This window comes from Trachinotus anak, unplaced genomic scaffold, assembly GCF_046630095.1.
Source record: "Trachinotus anak isolate AG129_WGS33_773 ecotype Australia unplaced genomic scaffold, CSIRO_AGI_Tana_v1 ptg000011l, whole genome shotgun sequence".
In the NCBI taxonomy this organism is placed as follows: Eukaryota; Metazoa; Chordata; class Actinopteri; order Carangiformes; family Carangidae; genus Trachinotus; species Trachinotus anak.
The window spans coordinates 6,248,738-6,269,593 of record NW_027273862.1 but is presented as its reverse complement, the minus strand read 5'-3'; the positions used below and the strand labels follow the sequence as shown (position 1 = coordinate 6,269,593).

General features: G+C 41.8%; 1 protein-coding gene across 4 annotated transcripts in view; it reads right to left on the bottom strand.

The window, feature by feature from the left end:
- LOC139627702 (leucine-rich repeat-containing protein 49) overlaps window positions 1-20,856 on the bottom strand; it is a 41,291-nt gene that overhangs the window by 16,498 nt on the left and 3,937 nt on the right. For 3 of the 4 annotated variants that reach the window (XR_011692612.1, XM_071488714.1, XM_071488713.1), the window contains 5 exons: window positions 16,422-16,565; window positions 11,216-11,277; window positions 8,420-8,567; window positions 5,917-6,000; window positions 4,277-4,452 (listed from right to left, as the gene is read on the bottom strand). Coding sequence is in view for 3 of the 4 variants with exons in the window: in XM_071488714.1 (XP_071344815.1) it covers window positions 4,277-4,452; window positions 5,917-6,000; window positions 8,420-8,567; window positions 11,216-11,277; window positions 16,422-16,565 (614 nt within the window). In the remaining variant the exon portion in view is untranslated. Of the gene's footprint in view, window positions 1-4,276; window positions 4,453-5,916; window positions 6,001-8,419; window positions 8,568-11,215; window positions 11,278-11,413; window positions 11,455-16,421; window positions 16,566-20,856 lie in introns of those variants that run through there. The other variant, XM_071488716.1, reaches the window with a different exon arrangement.

Genomic DNA, 20,856 nt, shown 5'->3' with positions numbered 1-20,856 from the left:
CTCAGCGGCCCAGCCATTCAGAGCTTCAGCTGCCCAGCCATCCAGAGCTTTAGCTACCCAGCAACTATTAGCCTCTGCTGATGCATCACCTATTCCAACATCAGGGATCCCAGTTGACGTCTTGTCTGTTCCTGAGTCTGTACCTGAGACAACCGCCCTGACTTACTCCTTGCCTATTCCATGTCTCATCATGTTTGTCAGTTTAAATGTTAACTCCTTTGGTCCGCTTTGTTGATTTATCTCTCATTGGTTAGTATGCATCCATTTAGAAAGCACTGCCATAATTGTAAACATTGCGAATATAAATTTATCAGAGTGCCTGAAATCAGAATCAGAATCAGAATCAGAATCAGTTTTATTGCCAAGTATGTTTTCACATACAAGGAATTTTTTCTGGTGATTGGTGCAATTGATCAGCAACAGTGGGGCTCTCTAGCCTTGTTGATGAGGCTAATAGCAGATGGGAAGAAGCTATTTTTGTGGCGAGAGGTTTTGGTCCTGAAGGACCGCAGCCTCCTGCCAGAGGGGAGTGTCTCAAAGAGTTTGTGTCCAGGGTGGGAGGAGTCAGCTACAATCTTCCCTGCACGCCTCAGAGTCCTTGAGGCGTACAGGTCCTGGAGGGACGGAAGATTGCAGCCAATCACCTTCTCAGCAGAGTGGATGATACGCTGCAGTCTGTTATTGTCCCTCTCCGTGGCAGCAGCGTACCAGATGGTGATGGAGGAGGTGAGGATGGACTCAATGATGGAGGTGTAGAAGTTCACCATCATAGTCCTTGGCAGGTTGAACTTCTTCAATTGCCTCAGGAAATACATCCTCTGCTGAGCTTTTTTGATGAGGGAGCTGATGTTTAGCTCCCATTTGAGATCCTGTGTGATGGTGGTTCCCAAGAAGCAAAAAGCTCCACGGTAGCCACGGGGGAGTCACACAGGGAGATGGGAGTGGGTGGGGCTGGGCTCTTCCTGAAGTCCACTATCATTTCCACTGTCTTCAGAGCGTTTAGCTCTAGGTTGTTCTGCCTGCACCAGGTCACCAGACGCTCAGTCTCCCACCTGTAGGCAGATTCATCGCCATCAGAGATGAGTCCAATGAGAGTGGTGTCGTCTGCAAACTTCAGGAGCTTGACAGACTGATGGCTGGAGGTGCAGGTGTTGGTGTACAGGGAGAAGAGCAGAGGAGAAAGAACGCAGCCTTGCGGGGATCCAGTGCTGATGGTCTGGGAGTCAGACACGTGCTTTCCTAGCTTCACGTGCTGCCTCCTGTCAGACAGGAAGTCGGTGATCCACCTGCAGGTGGAGTCAGGCACGCTCAGCTGGGAGAGCTTGTCCTGCAGCAGAGCCGGGATGATGGTGTTGAAGGCAGAGCTGAAGTCCACAAACAGGATCCTGGCATAGGTCCCTGAGGAGTCCAGGTGCTGGAGGATGAAGTGGAGAGCCATGTTGACGGCGTCGTCTACAGACCTGTTGGCTCTGTAGGCGAACTGCAGGGGGTCCAGGAGTGGGTCAGTGATGGATTTGAGATGGGACAGGACAAGGCGCTCAAATGATTTCATGACCACAGAGGTCAGGGCAATGGGTCTGTAGTCATTTAGTCCTGTGGGCCTTGGTTTTTTGGGGACAGGGATGATGGTGGAGGATTTTAAGCAGGCTGGCACGTGGCAGGTCTCCAGTGAGGTGTTGAAGATGTCCGTGAACACTGGAGACAGCTGATCAGCACAGTGCTTCAGGGATGATGGAGAGACAGAGTCAGGACCGGCTGCTTTGCGGGGGTTCTGCTTCTTAAAAAGCCTGTTGACATCTCTCTCCAGGATAGAGAGAGACGTTCCTTTGGTAGGGGAGGAGGAGGGGGGTTCTGATGTGGCTCTGATGTGGAGGTTAGTGTCAGGCTTGTCCCACTGTCTTTCAAAGCGGCAGTAGAACTCATTCAGATCGTTGGCCAGGCGGAAGTCATTAATGGAGTGGGGGGGTTTAGGTTTGTAGTTTGTGATCTTTCTGAGCCCTTTCCAGACAGAAGCAGAGTCATTGGCTGAGAACTGGAGCTGAAGTTTCTCAGAGTACAGTCGTTTAGCTTCTCTCACCGCCTTGCTAAACCTGTACTTGGACTCTTTAAACTTGTCCCTGTCCCCACTCCTGAAAGCTTCCTCCTTTTGCCTCCTGAGCTGACTGAGCTTAGCTGTGAACCAGGGTTTGTCATTGTTATAACTCACCCTGGTGCGTGATGGGATACAGCAGTCCTCACAGAAGCTGATGTATGACGTCACAGCCTCTGTGAACTCATCCAGACTGTTGGAAGCAGTCCTGAACACTTCCCAGTCAGTGCAGTCCAAACACGCCCGCAGATCCTCTATGGCTTCACTGCTCCACTGCTTTGATGTCTTCGCAACAGGTTTACACAGTTTTAGTTTCTGCCTGTATGTGGGAATCAGGTGGACCATGACATGGTCAGAGTGGCCCAGTGCAGCCCGGGGGACGGCGTGATAAGCACCACTGATTGTGGTGTAACAGTGGTCCAGAGTGTTCCCCTCTCTGGTCGGGCAATTAACAAACTGTCTGTATTTGGGCAGTTCATGACTGAGGTCACCTTTGTTAAAGTCACCAAGGACAATAACTACGGAGTCCGGGTTGGTCTGCTCCACACACAGTATCTGGTCTGCGAGCGCCCGCTGTGCCTCCTGCACGTTGGCCTGTGGTGGGATGTAAACACCGACCAGGATGATTGAGGTGAACTCACGGGGGGAGTAGAAGGGCCTGCAGTTTATGATGAAAGTCTCCAGGTCAGGAGAACAGTGCTGCAGGATCACTGTCACGTCTCTGCACCAGCCACTGTTTGCATAAAAGCAGATTCCTCCACCTTTGGTTTTGCCGGACAGCTCTGTGTCACGATCCGCTCTGAAGAGCTGGAAGCCGGCCAGCTCCAGCGCAGAGTTCGGAATCGATCCACACAGCCACGTCTCCGTGAAGCACAGGACGGAAGATGAGGAAAAGTCTCTGTTCTTCTGCACCAGTAGCTGAAGTTCATCCAGTTTGTTGGGCAGTGAACGCACGTTGGAGAGAAAGATACCTGGGAGAGGTGTGCGGAGTGCGCGCCGGCGGAGACGCGCAAGCGCACCGGCACGTTTTCCTCTCCTCCGGCGTTTCACTGCGAGAGCAACGGTCAGTGCACCTCTGACCAAAATGTCCAATAATCCCACAGATGAGTCGAGAAAAGTAGGAAAAAAATCCACTGGAGTTGTTTCTCTGATATTAATGAGCTCTTCTCTGGTGAAAGAGCTCCGGAAACCAAAGCAGAAAACTGGATTTATAAAGAAAATAAGGCAAAAAAATGCGCACCAAAACACCGAGGCAGCCATCCGCGGCGCCATGGCAACGACTGTGCCAATGTGAAATGTTTCAGATTAAGGACTAATTCAGAACTGCTCCTCTTCAACAGATACTCCATGCCCAATATCTGTACCAACCCAGATCAGATTTATCTTCCAATAGTCAGGACTCATCAAACCAAGTCTAAATAATTAGAATTTCATAGTGTTAGCAGTGTTGACTCGCTGTATACATCCAGTACGCACAGTAGAAGTAATTGTCAAAACCCCTAGTTAAAACAAAGTGGTAAACAAACAGATTAACTGAACATTGGCTTGAAAAATGAAAATGAGCAATAAAATGACTAAAAAAGAACAGAACACTGACAAAGTTAGCTGAGCCCTACAAATGCCTGTGTGGGCTGTAATTTTCTATAATTGACCCAAGATTTATAAATTATGCATATCTTAACTACATCAAACAAGGATAGATGAATTGAACCACAATTTGCTTTGGAATCAGGGTATTGCGATACACCAGTATTAACGATAACCGTGATATGTAAAAGATGGAATATTAATATCGTGTTAATAATACACATATGATAATATCATGATGGCAGATGTTAGGCCTTGCAGATTTTTTGTTTCAATTCATCTGGTTGCCTTTTCACTATCAAGTGTAATTGTTCTTTTCGTACGTTTTTGTGCAGTTGTGGTTACAGACTTTCTCTCCACCTAAACACACTTGTATTTGAGTGTAATTCATTTGACAAAGACAACATCCAAAGTTAAATAGGAATTTGAATGAGAACAAAATTATTTTTTCAAATTTTCTATAGATATCAGAGAAAATCTGATATCATGACATGCTTTGGAAGACGAACACAAAGGCACACGTAATACTGGTATCATACCAGCCAGTGATCCTTTTAGCTCACAACAAGTGGGTTCATTTTCTGCTGATGTGCTGTGTACCTTGGCTCATCTGGAGAAGGCTCCTGTGTGAGGCCATTGGACTGGGCGGGACTATGGGCAGGGCTGTTCTCTGGACTGACTTCTTCTTTTGCACCATTTGTTGGAGGAAGCTCCAGGCAGGCCCTAACGCCCTCCCACTGCTGTGCTGCATTACGGATCGCCAGACGCCGCTTCTCCTTGATGACAGCAACACAGACACACAACCAGAGGACAGAGACAGTTTCAAGTTACAATTCTGCTGAGCAGGACACAGAGGGTATATACTAAGCTAACAGAACCTGTCTATTTCGACTTGGTCACAGGTAGACCTCCTCCTGCCCTGCTTGTCTCTGGGATATAATTTTGAGGATAGTATGAAAACTACCCACTGATTTTACTATGGCAGATATCACACCTCATTAGTTAGATCTGAATCTGTATATGCACTTGTTGCTTTTATGATGGGAACACTGGCAACCAAGCAAGAGAGATTTCTGTTCCTCTGATGTCTTTCAATTGTTCTTTCTTGGCCAAGCTGTAGTTTCATGATGCTCAATTATGGAATGTGCCACTCCCTGATGCAGGGGTGAGTCAGTATCAATTCATAGTGAATCCTTTGCCCTCATGAACCCCTGGCTGTGAAATTTAATATAACATTTTCTCAACACCAGGAATTAGCAGGAGTTAGGTTACTGAGACACAATGCACAGAGACTATCTCTCAGCAAAAGACACACTGCAGCAACACAGACACAGAAGCACATCAATATGTACTTTCACTCACACACACACACACACACGCACGCACGCACGCGCTCACACACAGACACATTACTGCAAAACAGATGCCTGTGAATATCTTCAACCATTTAAAGAAATAAAGCATAAGTTACAGACCCATTTACATATATAGTACTTCTGTGGACAGTAATCTCCTCCCCATACCCCTCCCCAATGCTGCCAAAGGACTTTGTGTTAAGTAGAACTGATGTGAATGCATTTGAAAAGTTGAAAGTTCATGTCAGCATTCAAAACATGTACTTAGTGGCTTAATAAAACAACCCTAACACTCCCAAGATGCATAAGTTAGAAGACACATAAGGATAAGTCAGAAAGTTGGGGATAACAAATCCTGAACACTATCTAAATGTTTTAGAGCTTTCTCATCAAATATGTTTTGATGGGCAAGCTGAACAAAAATAATAAAAATAGATGCAGATTACTGTTAAAAGTACCATTAAGAGGCCAAGGAGGTTGATAATTGCCCATGTATAAACTTAACCTTACTTGAATCTGGATATCATAATTTTAATGGCCTAATTCTTTATTATGCTTTGGATTTGAGCTATACTCTATATATCATTCATCTGATGGGTAAAACACTGTTAATCACATCTCATCAGTATTATGTGATACTTTTGAAATGCTAAAATTTGATATTATCAAAGCTCTGTCTAGTACTTTGAACCTTTGCAACCTATTATCTTCTTCCTACCCAGAATAACTAATCAAACAACACAGAGTTAGTGAAAAAAGGCACTTCAGAGGACACTTGTTAATATATTGTCTGAGATGTAACCCATCATTTTGTATTTGCTGTATATTTGAATTTTAAATCCAGCCAGACAAAGACAACAAGAACAGATCAGATCAGAGTGGTACCTTATGAATGGTCTGCTTGTGACTCTCCCTCTTCTTCTCCTCCTCTTTTCGAGCTTGTACACCAGCCATGCGCCGATCCTCGTCCTGAAAAAGATAGCTAGGGCAATCAGAGTGCCGCTCCATTCATGAGCTCTGAATTATTCAGGAGAGAGGGGAACCACAAAAGACACCGTCAGAAAGACTTCTCTACACCAGAACTGGACCTCTATAGAGGCTGAGAGAAATTCTCACAACACCCAGATGCATCACAGGATTATCTGTCTGATTTTCAGTCTGAGATCAACTGAGCCCAGCTGTTGGGGAAAGCCAAAACTCCCAGAATGCAATGCTGCCAACACAATCTGAGTGTGCCAGCTGAGAGCTGGGGGATATTCAGCTGTCTGTGACAAGCTAGCAGAGACGATGCTTCAGCCTGATCAATAGAGGCAAAATGCTAGCCTCACTGAAGTAAAGGCACTGATGTCAGACAGTGGGTAGAGATTGAGAGCCTTGAGCTGTATGTCACTGTAGTTTTGTGAGGAGGCTAGTTTGTAATAGGAAAAATTACCAGTGAATATGCTATTCTGTGAAATGTATCAATATGAGCGAGTGCTGGTTTTCAGCAATAATAATGTCTTTGTTTGGGTAGCTGCCACAAAGTCTATTAGGTTGATTATTTGGCTGTTAAGGTTTCAGTCGACTACCTTATTTCCAGTTGAATAATAAAATTAAAACATATTGAACATAAAATCTATCTATAAAAATATAGATTTCCCTATAAACATGACAATTGTATTTTATAAAGAAGCTCTGTCTGCGATATTAAATATATTTGCAGGTGAATAATACAATCTGAGTGGTATTATATGATTTATTAGGCAATAAAATATAATTATTCAAAGACAACTGATAATATCTTGAGTCAGAGAAAGCTCCAGTCTACTGTGTTTGTGTTGTTTTAACTATGCACATAGTATATTCCCACAGGAACAGCATTCATTAATTTACCCCAAAGCAGAACAGTAGTACTGTATCTCCTAATCTGCAGTATTAACTCAACACAATTCATAAATCAGCCAACTGTCAGCAGTCAGGCATAGATTTTCTCAGATAATCTGATGTCACTTCTACTGACAGTATAGTGCACTGAGGGCAAGTTTTTCCAAATCAGTCGGAGGGGAAAATTGAGATCTTCACTGGCTACTGTGCAGTTTCCCCCACAGCAATATCATGACACAGTTTGAAACTCCAGTGCTGGGCTTACATTTGTGCTGTCAAATCAAAACTTTGCATATCCCAAAAGTAAACTTTCTGGAAAAAAACAACAGCTCTGTTTTCAGGATTGACAGCTACAGACAGTAGTTTGTTGAGGGGGATTTAATGGATCATAAAACTTGCTAAACCGGTTGAGGACCACATGTACCTTAAAAATTCAAGTGAAAACATGAAAATTGTTGAAATTGGAGTTATGAGGTTTTTTTCACCTTATCAGCAGTATGTTCTGAGGGCAAGGTGTGTGGTACTTTCAGATTCCTTTAAAGTACAAGCTCAGACCTGGGTGCTCCCTGCTTGACAGCCTCTGAAAGCATACTGACATTTTACTGTAGCGCTTTGCTGGCACAGTATGTAAATACAGTGACTTCATGTTTATGCTTGAGAATAATCATTGTTTTGTTAGATTGGACATACAATATGTGTAAATGTTTAGCTCATAGTCACACTTTAGTCGCTGATGAATTTTTGCCTCTAATGCGCAACCGAGAACATGATGAATGCTGTACCAATGTCAGAGAACAAAGACTAGAAAGTTTAGCATCATCAAGATGTACAGGAGCTTGGAGATGCCCCACTGACAGTGAATGGGAGACCTGCCTGTGGTTTCATCTGAAGTTTGATCTGTGAAATCATAAAATTGTGTCAACAGAGTTACTCTCAAGATTCAACATGTAGAGGGCTCAGGTAGTGCCTTATAAGTTTGGACCATTGGTTGAATGTAAATGTCTAATCAAAATATTATTTTTTTTTAGGTAAACAATATACAGGGTAGTGTGAATGTAAGTGTGAATGTTTTTTTGTCTATATATGTCAGCCCTGTGATAGTCTGGTGATCTGTCCAGGGTGTACCCCGCCTTCACCCACGGTTAGCTGGGATTGGCTCCAGACCCTTAAGGGTAAGCGGCATGGATAATGAATGAATGAATGAATATTCAGGACCAGCCAGCTATCCACATTCTTACATGTGATAAAATTTCCTTCAATTCTATGCTTCCATCAATATTTCTGCATCAATCTTTCTTATGTTTGATAATGGGAATGTAGCATGATATAAAGTGTCATGTTGGCCTGCCAATGTGGTCATACGATTCAATGTACTTAAAGCACAGAAATAATGCAAACATATTTGAAAGGACATTAAACTAAATTTAAAAAAAAAACTGTAACAGCTGTAATTAGCACCATTTGGCCAGTGTCCAGTTTTCCTCCTGTAAACACACACAGACACAGTTAATCAGTTCAGTCTTACTGTGATGCGCTTCATGTCCAGCTGTCTCAGATGAAGCACACAGCGCAGGACGGCCTGCTTGTACCATGTCTCCAGGGCTACAGGATTCCCATCCAGGGTGAGCTCAGAAAGGGAGCGTGACTCTCCAAGGCAGGTTAGCTGATCAAAACTAGAGACAAAACAAAGAAAGAACATTTTGAATGAGAGCAAAAGACACTGAAAACACTTAACACTTTTCAATGTTTCAGAGGCATGATGACCTAAATAAGTATTGGAAAGCTTGAGTCTTCCATAGGGTAAGTCAAACAAGACATCCATCCATCCATTATCTATACCACTTATCAGAACCGGGTCAGGGGGGGCTGGAGCCAAACCCAGCTGACATTGGGCGAGGGCGGGGTATACTCTGGACAGGTCGCCAGTCTGTCTAAGGGCTGACAAATAGAGACAAACAATCACGCTCAGATTCACACCTACGGGTAATTTAGAGTCACCAATTAACCTAATGTGCATGTCTTTGGATTGTCGGAGGAAGCTCAAGTACCCAGAGGGAACCCACCCAGATGAAGAGAGAACATGCAAACTCCACAGAGAAAGCCCCAAATTCCCCCATTTATGTTTATCTTGTTGAACCTTTAATCTAGGCTTACAGTATATTGACAGAATGGAGCCAAGCTAAAACAAGACATGAAAAACTGGTAATTTCACCGGCATACTTGCAGCCTGACATTACTCAGGAGGCGATGGAGAGAGAAAAACCTGCTACACTGTTGATGTCACCCTTTGGCAAAAAGAGGCATGAAAGAGCACAGTCATGCTGTGTGGGGCAGTGGAGATTCTATCATTGCTAATTTGTGATAATAACCTTGATGAATCATTTGCCTGGAACTACTTATGGGCCTACAACATTGCCGTGTGCCTGATCCTAGCCAGAGGTTTCTTAGGATGCACATGAGGACTGGATAATAGCCTTTGATGAACTATTAAGGCCAGTATAACCATTAGGGAGCACTACTGGATTGCTAACAAATGCAAAAAAAAATTCACAATTCAAATATCAATTGCAGTAGTCTGTAAATGATACAAATTTGAAAAATTTGAATAAGTCAAACTATCTTTTTTTCTTAGTAGTTACAGCAGCTCTTCTGCCCTGGAATACAGTGTAGAAATAGTGTAGGTCTGACACTATTTACAGTCTAATACATTGAGTTACCAGCAACCTAATTCAATTTTTTTTTCATTAATTCCAATGCATGTACAATATGTTGTGTCAATACATATAATAACTTATATTACATTATATAAATCAAAAATTATGACAGGGTTTTTCACAGTAATTACTTGAAAAATCCCAGTGGTGCTTAAATGCATCTCATACATTTTGCATAATTGTTGCATCCATAATCATAGTCACCAATTCCCTCTTGGGTATTGTAGTCGCAGTAATGAAATGTCTCTTTGCACCTGTCTCTGGATGCTATAAGAGGTCCAATAAGAAGTTAATATCAAAGTATACAGTATGTGCACTGTGTGTGCAGAGTGAGGTGTGGCTGAAAACTGGGAAGCATCCAACTTCATCTATAGTAGCACTACAATCCCTGCATGTTTCTTAACTGACTTCTTATTAGTTCTCCTTTGCTTGGATTTCACAAGGTGTTCAACTTAAATGAGGCAGTTTAAGTCAGAAATACAATATCATGGTAAGTGAAATTCTAATTGCAAACATACATGATATTTTAGCAAAACTGATTGCACCAAGTAGACGAGTGCGGTCTGTCCCTCTACCTAGCAACAGAGCACAACTGCTCTCCTATCAGCATTGAACAGTTTCAAAAGGTGCACGACCCAGCTTTCTATACAGCCATTATAACCATATATTCAAGAGAATATCTTTAATTAAAATACCTTTACCAAAAGCAGAATACTGAAGATAAGAAGAAGAATTGCGCATGTAAACATTAGAAAAATTAGTTATGTACACATTTATTTGGAAAAAATGTTGTCACTCTGTAAACCCCTGAGGAGTTTAAGTAAGTAAGTTGTTAAGAATACAAACTGGTTATTTATTGCCTATTTCTTTGTCATGATTCTCTCTGTAACAGTGTGTCAGACAACAAATCATACAGACACTTGAACAGCAGGGCTGGCTTGAAATGTCAGGTCAGATCTATTACAGTACAAGGTGACTATCGTCGGGAGGCTAATGAATACTTTCCCACCATGAATCCTGCATACAGGCCTCTCCTCCAGGCAAACACCCAGCAATTCTAAAGCTTTATTCAGTAGGAAGGCTTTGCTGATTTTACAAGTTAACACTATGACATCTCGACACCCAGGCTCAGAAAGAGAGAAGCAAAGAGAAAAAAGGGCTACAGATACTAGAAAAAATGTGTAAAGCAAGTTGATGTTTGTACTAAGCAACAAAACATACCTCTCATTCATCCTACATACCCTTACCTAGTAATGCTGTTCTCGAATTCACTAAACCCTCAAATCTGTCATTAGTTTTATGTGGAAGTGAGCAACCTTCTCTCAGCCTGCTTCTTCTGCATAACTTTAAAGAATTGTCACACCCATTTCTTAGGTAACAGCATAATTACTCACAATAAAGAACATATCCAGGTTTGTGTATTCTAGGTTACAGAAACTGGCCACTACAACAAACCTGTGTGTGGCTGTGCATTTTTATGTGTGTTCTGCCTGAAGCTTGTTGGCCAGGCCCTGCCAAGAGCCAAGGGAGGGGACGTGGCACTGTCCAGCCACTATCCCTGTCCCTGCCCTGTGGGCAGGAGAGAGTTAAGCGGTGCAAGCTCTTACCTGGTAATGTTGTTGCAGCTGAGAAAGAGGCGCTGCAAGCAGGGCAGGCGGTCCACCTCAGTCTAGAAAGAGAAAGAGAAAGAGGGAGAAGGAAGAGAGAGAGATGGAGGGATGCGAAGAGGAGAAGGTGGTCGGGAAGAGGGCACTGCATCGTCACTGTCGTCAGAGCTCTGTATCCCTCTCCATTCCCTCAGTCACCTTGCAGCTCTCAGCTCCAGCATACAGCATCCTCATCCACCCTGCGCATGCACACACACACATATAGCATGCTGCCTTGTCTGCACATGGAGAGGAGGGGCAGGAGAGAGAGTGTGAGAGAGAAGGCATGAGGAGGAAAGGGGGAGGGGAGGGAGAGCAGAATGTGCGTTGCGCTAATGCAGAGATCCCCTGCTGCAGGAGGCTGACTCAAAATGCTCACCAGAACACATACATACAGACTCACACACACTGAGCAGCTAGCTACTGTACCTTGTAACGCTAGAACAATAGCTTGGATGAAATGAAAACTGACTGGATGGGGGTTGTTTCTTTGTCGGGCAGGCACAGCATCAAAATCAATGCAGAATTTAGTGAGGGGGTGGGGTGAAGGGCAGCAGCTGGCCAGCTGGCCAGCTGGCAAGCTGAAGAGGACATACATGGATGTAGGCAATGTCAGAAACCCAACGACTTCAGCTAATCAGATGGCAGTGTGGAGGAAAATCATGTTAGGTGGTGTCAAGGACTGTGTGTCTGTGAGCATGGTCAGTGTTCCACATGCTGGAAGAAAAGTGGACACGCCCAGCAGCAGTCTGAATGAGCTGCATCAGCAGCCACCCATATTGCAGCCACTGCCTCGTTCAGTACTGTTGCCAGTCCCCATTCAAATGAGATATTAGCCTAGTATTTACGCTATGTTAGTTCATCTGCAGAGGACAGTAACACACAGTGCTGCATAGTCTAAATATTTAGAAAAAAACAACAACACCAGTCCACAGAACCATATAAAAACAGTGCGCAGTTACCCATCCTTGTTTCATAAACTCAAACAGCCAACATGCTGACTATAGTACAATATTGTGACAACATGAGCATTGCCGGAGGGAGCCTGTGTCTGTTGAGTTTTGTGTGTGGCTGTTGTGTTACACTGTTTGACGATTGATCTGTGGAATTAATGTAATCAAATAATTTTACCAGTGAAAAATATACAGATCAGTTTTATCTAATATACAGCTACAACAAGTTAGAATAGATTGAGTTATATGTCACATTTCAATGAATATTTTGGCCTAAACATTACAGGACTACCGTAGTAGTACGCTTTGGGGAAAAACACATATAAATTTTCTGTCTGAGAATTAGATGAGAAGATACTCATGTCTGCACAGCAAATATAAAGCTACTGCCAGTAGCCAGTTAGCTTAGCTTAGCACAAAGAGTGGGAACAGCTGGGGAAACAGCTAGCATGGCTTTGTCCAAAGCTAACGAGAGCAGCCTAGCACATTTAAAGCTCATTAATAGCTGAATGTTTTGACTGGACACAGTCTGTCAAATAACCACTAACAAATGAAAGATGTCTCACCTTTGGATTAGTGACAAGCTTTGGTGAGAAAGGTGAATTTCGAGAATTCGAAGAGTGCTCACTTACACAAAAAGTCCAATATGACAAATAAATTAAGATTTAACTAATTACGTAGCTCAAAGTCATTAGCAAGAAGGATATTTGCCAACTTTACTGAGCACACCTTAATAAGCATTTCTGACCTCCAAAACACTTCCTCCTGCAATAAGAGAACCGTTCTGCTGAAAACTAGTTTACAGTGAATATCTATTCTATAAGGAAAAAAGAGAGCAAGAGCCATGAGTCCTTGTAATGCTGTTTACTGTATTACTGTCTGTAACACTGGCTCTGTTGATGTGGTTTTTAGGCGTATTTTCGCTCTCTAGACACTTGGTTGTCAACTAGCAATTCTTATAAGAATATATGAAGATATATGTGCATTTAGCTAGGATTGTGTGTGAATTTGTTCTTATATTGGCTGTGTAATGCTGTTTTTTGTACATCTGCAATACAGGGCTGTGTTCTGTCTTTCTTTTAAAAACTGCAAGTCACGCCATCCAGTGCTAGCCAATACTGACCCTCCACCACACTCCCAGAGTTTGTGTCTCTGCCAGCCCCTGTATGGATGCTGGTGAAGTAGCAGCCACTGCACGCTGTCTGAGACTAAATATAGCAGCCCTGTCTCAGACAGGATGATGTCATCACTGAGCTGATGTGCTGCATAACAATCGCCCACCAATGTGGTGTCTTTTTTAAAAGAACCCGATTGATTAGCTCCAATCAGCAGACAGGATTTGATGTACGATTGGGTACAGCTTTGTTGCTGTGTGTGTGTGTGTGTGTGTGTGCTTATGTGTGTGTGTGTGTGTGTGTGCTTGTTTGCCTGCATGAGTGTATCTGTGTGCCCATGCCTTCACCTCTTTATCCAAGCTCCACCCTCTTCTCACTGACAGTTTGCGTGTCTTTAGTTTTCACACTCATACTGAGCTCTGACAGGGGCATTACTCCACAAACACAGGAGTACCTCTCATCACCATTGTCTGTGTTGCATGCAACAACACACACCATGAAATAGTATGAAAGCTGCTCAAATAAACACAGGTACTTGTGGATGCTGAGGGGGTTTCAAAGATTGTAAGTTGTTTTGTTTGTGGCTGCTTTTTGAATAGCACAGACTTGAGATGTGGGCTTAGCCGTCACACATCTGGCCTCCAGTATTATGTGCTGGAAATGCAGATGCTGTGGCGTGCTCATTGTTGTGTTGGTCTTGCACTACACTTAACAGAGATCAGCTGTCAACCAAAATGTTTTGCCTGTAATGTGTTTTCTTTTCTTGGATTTTTGGTTAGAGAAGTTGAGTTTCTCTTTGTTACAACTTTTCCATATCTTCTGGCCGTCAAGGTCATATTTTGGCCATTTGGCCACTCACTATTGTTGTTACTCTACTCCTGATTTAATTCAATTATTTCCCAAAGAACTTTGAGGCAGTATGTGCGTCAATCCACATAGATCCTCTCAGAAGCAAAAGCACGTAAAAAGAACAACAGACCTAATTAAATTGACGGTAGAACTACCAAAGAGTCTTTCACTTTTTTTTTTTTACATTTTCTATTCTAATAATAATAATATATCATAATAATAATAATAATTCTAAACCAATGTTGCTTGACTCAATACTGACCCACAAGGAGACAAGCCCATTGGAAAAAAACTCTAATCCACAGAGCCGTCTCCATCTGGATAATGCTTTTTTACTTTATCTGTTTTATCACTGCTCATGCAGACTACTTCACTCTTCCAACTGTTCCTGCTGCCAAAATTACTGCCTGTCACAGGATTTCTCAACAGGAGGACCCACCTGAGAGCAAGGGTAAACAGCAAACATCTTTGGAAATGGCTATAGGATGAATCACCACTGTGTTATTAGTTAGTTGTTGTGAACATTAGATTGTAACAAAAACATTTATATTAAAATGTAATGGAGTAGAAATCCCTATGAACTAACTAACCAACTAACTAACCATGAAAAAAGTCTGGATTACATCATTAAGTGTAAAAGCTGTGCAAAAAGCTGCCGTAGAACTTACTGAAACAAAATAGTGTGATGAAATGAAATAGGTTTACAAAAAGTATATAGATATATTACATACTGATGTAAAAGTTGACGATTAAATGATGTATTACATGCAAAAACATTAAGTGTTTAACTGTACACCTGCATCTGCTAAAAATGTCCTTTTAAACATATGATATGCATATATGCATGCTTTTATAAATTGGATAACTGGGCCCAACATATAACCAAGTCTAAAACTTGTTTTCAAAGTTAAGGACAGCATTTCTTTCTCGTTCATCTTTTCATTTGGCTCCCCTTTCATCATAGGGAAAAACCTGGACACCTGGAGGATAGTTATTTACTTTGTGCTTGATATAATATATATACTTGGCAGCAAACACCACTAATGACAGAGACTGGAGAATCTGCTGAGGGGAAGCATTTTTCTGTTCATGTCTCAAATAAAACATTACATCCAATAATTAGAACTGGAAGTGGTTCTTGATCAGAACTTGCAGGCAGAGGACAGGGTGAGTGATGGGAAGAGGTTTCATGCAACACAATGTTGGATTCAGTTCGTATTTTCTACCCCAAAAAGCAGGAAAGGGCTTAGGGGATTTGCATACAAATGAAGGGGCCTGTTTTGGCATGCACTGTTCTGTTTATCAGATTAAAACTACAGAAACCAAGGGGAGTGAATTTCCGTGTTTAGAATATCCAGTTTCTTTTTATCTGCGCCAGAAAGTCGGTGGGTGGTTGTGGGTAATGAGCTACGTCTCCCTAGGTAATGCCAATGAGATACATTTCACCATAGACTTTCTTACAAAGATTCTATTGATATAATTTCTGTGTTTATTATTTTGTGACAGTAAAAACTTCTACATGTGATCCCATAACAGGGGAAACAGTAACCATCCAAAGGCCCGGTCCAAAGGAATGGCATGAAGATGAAAGATGAAGCGTGCCACCAGCACCACATTTTCCTTAGGAGCAGTTATTAGGATGTGTGTGTGTGTGTGTGTATGTGTGTGTGTGTGTGTGTGTGTGTGTGTGTGTGTGTGGGGTCGTTTGTTCATCAAAATGAAAAAATAAAAAAATACAGAAAATTTATCACTGGCAGCTGCAGTGCCTTCACATGAACAGGAGATATTATACACCTGAGACGAGAACCAGCTCAGCTCTTGCAAACCACAGGGCAGCTTCAGTGTTTACAAACTGGGACCAGGTTTGAATTATTATAACACTGAGCCAAACATGTGTAGGATGCATGCATGCAGTATAAGGTATAGCTGCCTCAATTCACATCATCAGACCTATGCAAAAAACTATTTAAATCTTGCTATGGCACCGCCAAAACAAAAGTTTGTATAGACGCTGTCCTGCAAATATCTCACTTTCTATTACTATTTACTGGGGTATTTTGTAACACATGTTTATAGTACTTCTAACTCCAGCTTGCACTTTCAAGTGGGAGAAAATAGGAGCCCCATAGTGGGAAAGGGCAGAAACTTCAGCCTTGTTTGAAAATGGGATTGTGGTCACTGAACAGTTGATGTCTTTTTTGTTGTATGACTGTGTAGTAGCTGTCAGTAATTGGGAAAGAGGCCCCTCACCACAAAAGAGATGCAGTTGTGCCTAAGGTTGAGTTCAGTCAAACAGTCCAGCCTCTGCAGATTTTCTACTCTGGAGATGTTGTTTCCTGCCAGGTTCAACACTTGCAACTCGCTCAGGTGAGAAACGTTTTCTATCCTGCAGATCTGCATGAAAGCACAGTGGGACAGAGACAGAGCTTAACATAGAGGTATGTCAAACAGCAATCTACATAATCATATTCTACATATACAGTGAAGCAGAGGGGGGCAGGATTAGCAGAGCATAACACATTTGAATTACACAGAATCAATGCTCAATCTCACATTCAAGTCATGTATTTAAAAGTAATTGGATGAAATCTGTTCAGAATCTGCACACAAGAAACCCAAAAAGCAGTGTTCTCTATTTTCTTTGCAATGCCTAGGGCTAATCCTTCATCTCATTGACACTCAACTCTCACATTCCTCAAGTGAACCATTTCACAGCAACTATCTGTGTCACTTGTGAACATACTGAATGACTGATGTTCAGTAAAATACATCAAGGCGTGACTCCCGTTTGACTCGTCAAATCACAATAACAAACAAGTAGCTAAGGGTCAGTCAGTGATGAAATCCTACCCTGCTTTCTCCCCTGTCTCTCTAGGAGAGATTACCCAGGGGCCTCTGTCATACTGATACTTAACATATTTCAGGAGAATTCCCAGTGGCTGTTATCATGAGAATGATGGGTTTGCCCCCTACAGTGCACACTGTGCATGTGAGTGTAAGGTCAAAAGGGTATCACGGTTGAAAGATTCTTTGAAAATACAATTCTCAAGGATCGCTGCAGCTCAAATATTAAATAGGTCAAAGAGAATAGAATTTTTGTTAAGAATGTAAGAATTAAATCATCAAATTAGATAAAGATAAGATACAGATAAAGATAAGAAGCAAAATGGCTTTTAGGGTACACAGACACATACCTTTGTGTATCATCAGTAAAGATATTAGTGTCTCCTCCCTGCCTGCTGAACACACACATCTTTGAAACTTGACACCCTAAGTAGTTGTAATGCAAACTTTTTGTTAATTAAAATTTGTTAAGTTAACTGCAAGATTTCTTAAAGCTCCTCCTGATCCCCAGAAGCCTTTATACATTATGGTATTTTCAAGAATGGTAAATTGACTTTCTAATGTAAAATTATTGGAGCACCACCCTAATCTTCCTTATATTGTGACCATCTACAGTGACGAGAAACTATGTGTGACTCTTGTTTGATGTATGAAAACACAAACATGGGTTGTACAGGACCACTGCAATCAATACTTCACTAATGCACAATATGACGTGTCTCTAAGTCCAGTAAATTAAGTTGTGTGGTGTATGGTACCTCAACACACAGACTGTTGGCAATTCATCATTTAAAACACAGTATGGATATCAACTTTAACTAAATTAGTTTCTGTCCAAAGTGTGTTGAGAATGTGTGCATAAATGCATTGCCTCCACCAACCAGCCAAGATGCAGGAAATGTGGTCATAAACTCCCCTTCCTGAGGTACAGCATTAAATAATGAATTTGTGAATTATGGACAAAAATGTATTTTGTGAGGTCACAGTGACCTTGACCGTTGACCTTAGACCACTAAATTCTAATTGGTTCATTCTTGAGTCCAAGTGAATGTTTGTGCCAGATGAAGTGAAATTTCCCCTGGGCATTGCTGATATATTGGATTCACAATAATGTGAGGTCACCATGGCCTTGAACTTTGACCTTTTCCCAGGAAAATGTAATCAGGCAACTCTGAGTCCAAGAAAATATTTCTGCCAAATTTTGAAGAAATTCCCTCAAGGTGTTACTGAGATGTCACATTCACAAGGCCAAGACCATGTTTTTTGAGGTCACTGTGACCTTGACCTTTGACCACCAAAATCAAATCAATTTATCTTTGAGTCCAAATGAATGTTTGTGCCAAATCTAAACAAATTCCCTCAAGGCCATCTTGAGATATCACATTCAAGAGGCCAAACCATTTTTTGTGAGTTCACACTGACCTTGAACTTTGAACTTTGACCATTAAGGTGTAATCAGTTCATTTCTGAGGCCCAGTGAATATTTGTGCCAAAGTGGCATGGACAGACAGACAACATGAAAACATAATGCCTCCAGCCCTGACTGTTGCCACCACGGAGGCATAAAAAACATGACAGAAAACCTGGTGCATCAAGTTAACTCCAAAGACCACAATAACACAGTCTCATCTAGTGCTGGATACAACAAAGTGAGATCATCATGCTTCATTCAAAGACTTGTGACAGGAAGATTTCTGGACTGCTTTGCTTTATGGACATTCGTAAATGAATGCATGAATGCATTCATAAATGAATGCAAAGCAGTCAGTGGATGAAAAACAGCTGAATGTCCAGGGAACCGTCCCTGAATATATTAACACATTCTCTCAAGTTAAAGCACTCTCACAAAGTTAACATTATATCAGGCCCAGACTTGAGCATCCCTGACCTACACAGGACCGGCGTCTGTATCTCAAACTTCTGTCAACACACAGACATAGTATCTCTCCACAAACTGAAGCAGATTTTGGATAACCCTCGTCTGAAAATATTTGAGGATCTTGTGTTACACATCATGAATTAGGTGCTTTCCAATGGTGTAGGTCAGGCATCCAGAATATGGTAAGGTGGTTCAAATGTTTAACTTGTATAAGATGTCATTTTAATCGACACTTTAAATATATGAGTAGCAATTACATATGGATTTGAGAGTGTGGATGTCTGTTGTCTGTACAATATTTGTTAAGCATTAATAGAAAAGTTTTTTAAAATGTGAAAAAAATCAAAGAAAATTTGGTTTTCCAACAATGTCAGGCCACATTGTAGCCCCACCACTTGGTCACTGAGACCAAGTGTGAGATGGATGCACACTCCCAAAGAGAATATCTCCTTTCAAATAGCATCCTGTTACAGAAGTAAATGGGTGGAAAGATTGGGAAAAAAAGGTCAGGAGTGATGTGAGCCTCCCTGCTAGAGGATGGGAAAAAGAAGGGATGACAGTGATGTACAACTTGTGGTTAAAGCATGCACACAATAGGAAAGAGGACAAGCAGCTGGAGTTCTATGGCCAACAGTGACTAAACTACAACTTGACTGGGTAGAATAACCATGACATCAACATTATTTTAATTCATTCATCCATTATTCCCTAAACTGAATTCACTCCCTTCATCATCTTGTATTATCATTGTGCAGTGCTTCACATTACATTTGGGTGGTCAGGTCTCTGGTGAGTTCGAAAAACATTGACTAAAGGTGATTGAACAGTTATTTAAGTGCAGAAAACAGGAGGTTTTGGGGTCAGTGATGGAAAAGCAACCTGTCCTGGTTGGAATAATAGATTTATCATCTGCTCTTCAATAAATGGCTACCTATGAATACAATGTGCTCTCATTACCAGCAATGACAGTGCAAAAGATTGATTACTTCAAGTCACTCTTTTAATTGTCACATTATCTGAACCAATGGACAGATCTAAAGGCAACAAAGCATCCTCTGTCAGGAATAATAACCTAACATTGTAGCAGTCATTGAATAGTAATTGGGACGCCTGCTCATGTAAAGAGCAGCCAACATGAGAGAGGGAGGGAGTCTTACCAGGGCTCTGGAGTAGCTCTCTGAGGAGGAGCGTAGGCGGCATGCTGGCAAAACACTAATTTGACCAAGGGAAGCCTTTCTATTCTATCTTTCTTTTCCGAGAGCTGCTAAAATCCTCATCTGACATCAGCGTTACTTACATCATCTGATTTCTCTGGCTTTTAATATCAGTGAGCCAGACTCTACTGTGGAGGCTGAGCAAACACAATAATAGACACTCTAATTGCAGAATAGTGTAATCTAATACAGCTCAAAACCATTGCCAATGCTGCAAACATTATCACTGTCTTGAAACAAGGATTTATTGCAGGACTGCTGTATGAGACTGCGTTAGTGTTAGATAGGTGTATAAGAGTTGTGCCTGTTGAATTAATTATGCTAGGGTCACTAAGGAAACAGATGTGGGAGTAGAACCTCGATAAGAGTTTGTGGGTTCTGATGGTCTTTTATTCTCCAAAAGTGCTGTGAACTAAATCAAATGCTGAGGATAAGTGACTAAAACTCAGATAGATAAAAGGATGACCATAATGCCCATCAGATTTCTGACTTAAATGACACATTGCAATATCAAAAGGAGAAGGATTCCCAGACATGACCTTCAGGACACTCAATTTACAAAACAGAGCTGCACTATTTCAAGTGTTATTTGACAGTAACAAGTGGACAATTTGGCTATAATGACTGCCCTGAATAGGCTTCATTTTATAGGTCAGTGAACTAAGGTAAAGGGTTTAGAATGAGCATGACTACATAAATTCTCATGTCAGCTTGGTCTCCTGCTGTCATGTCTATATAACTCTTGCAT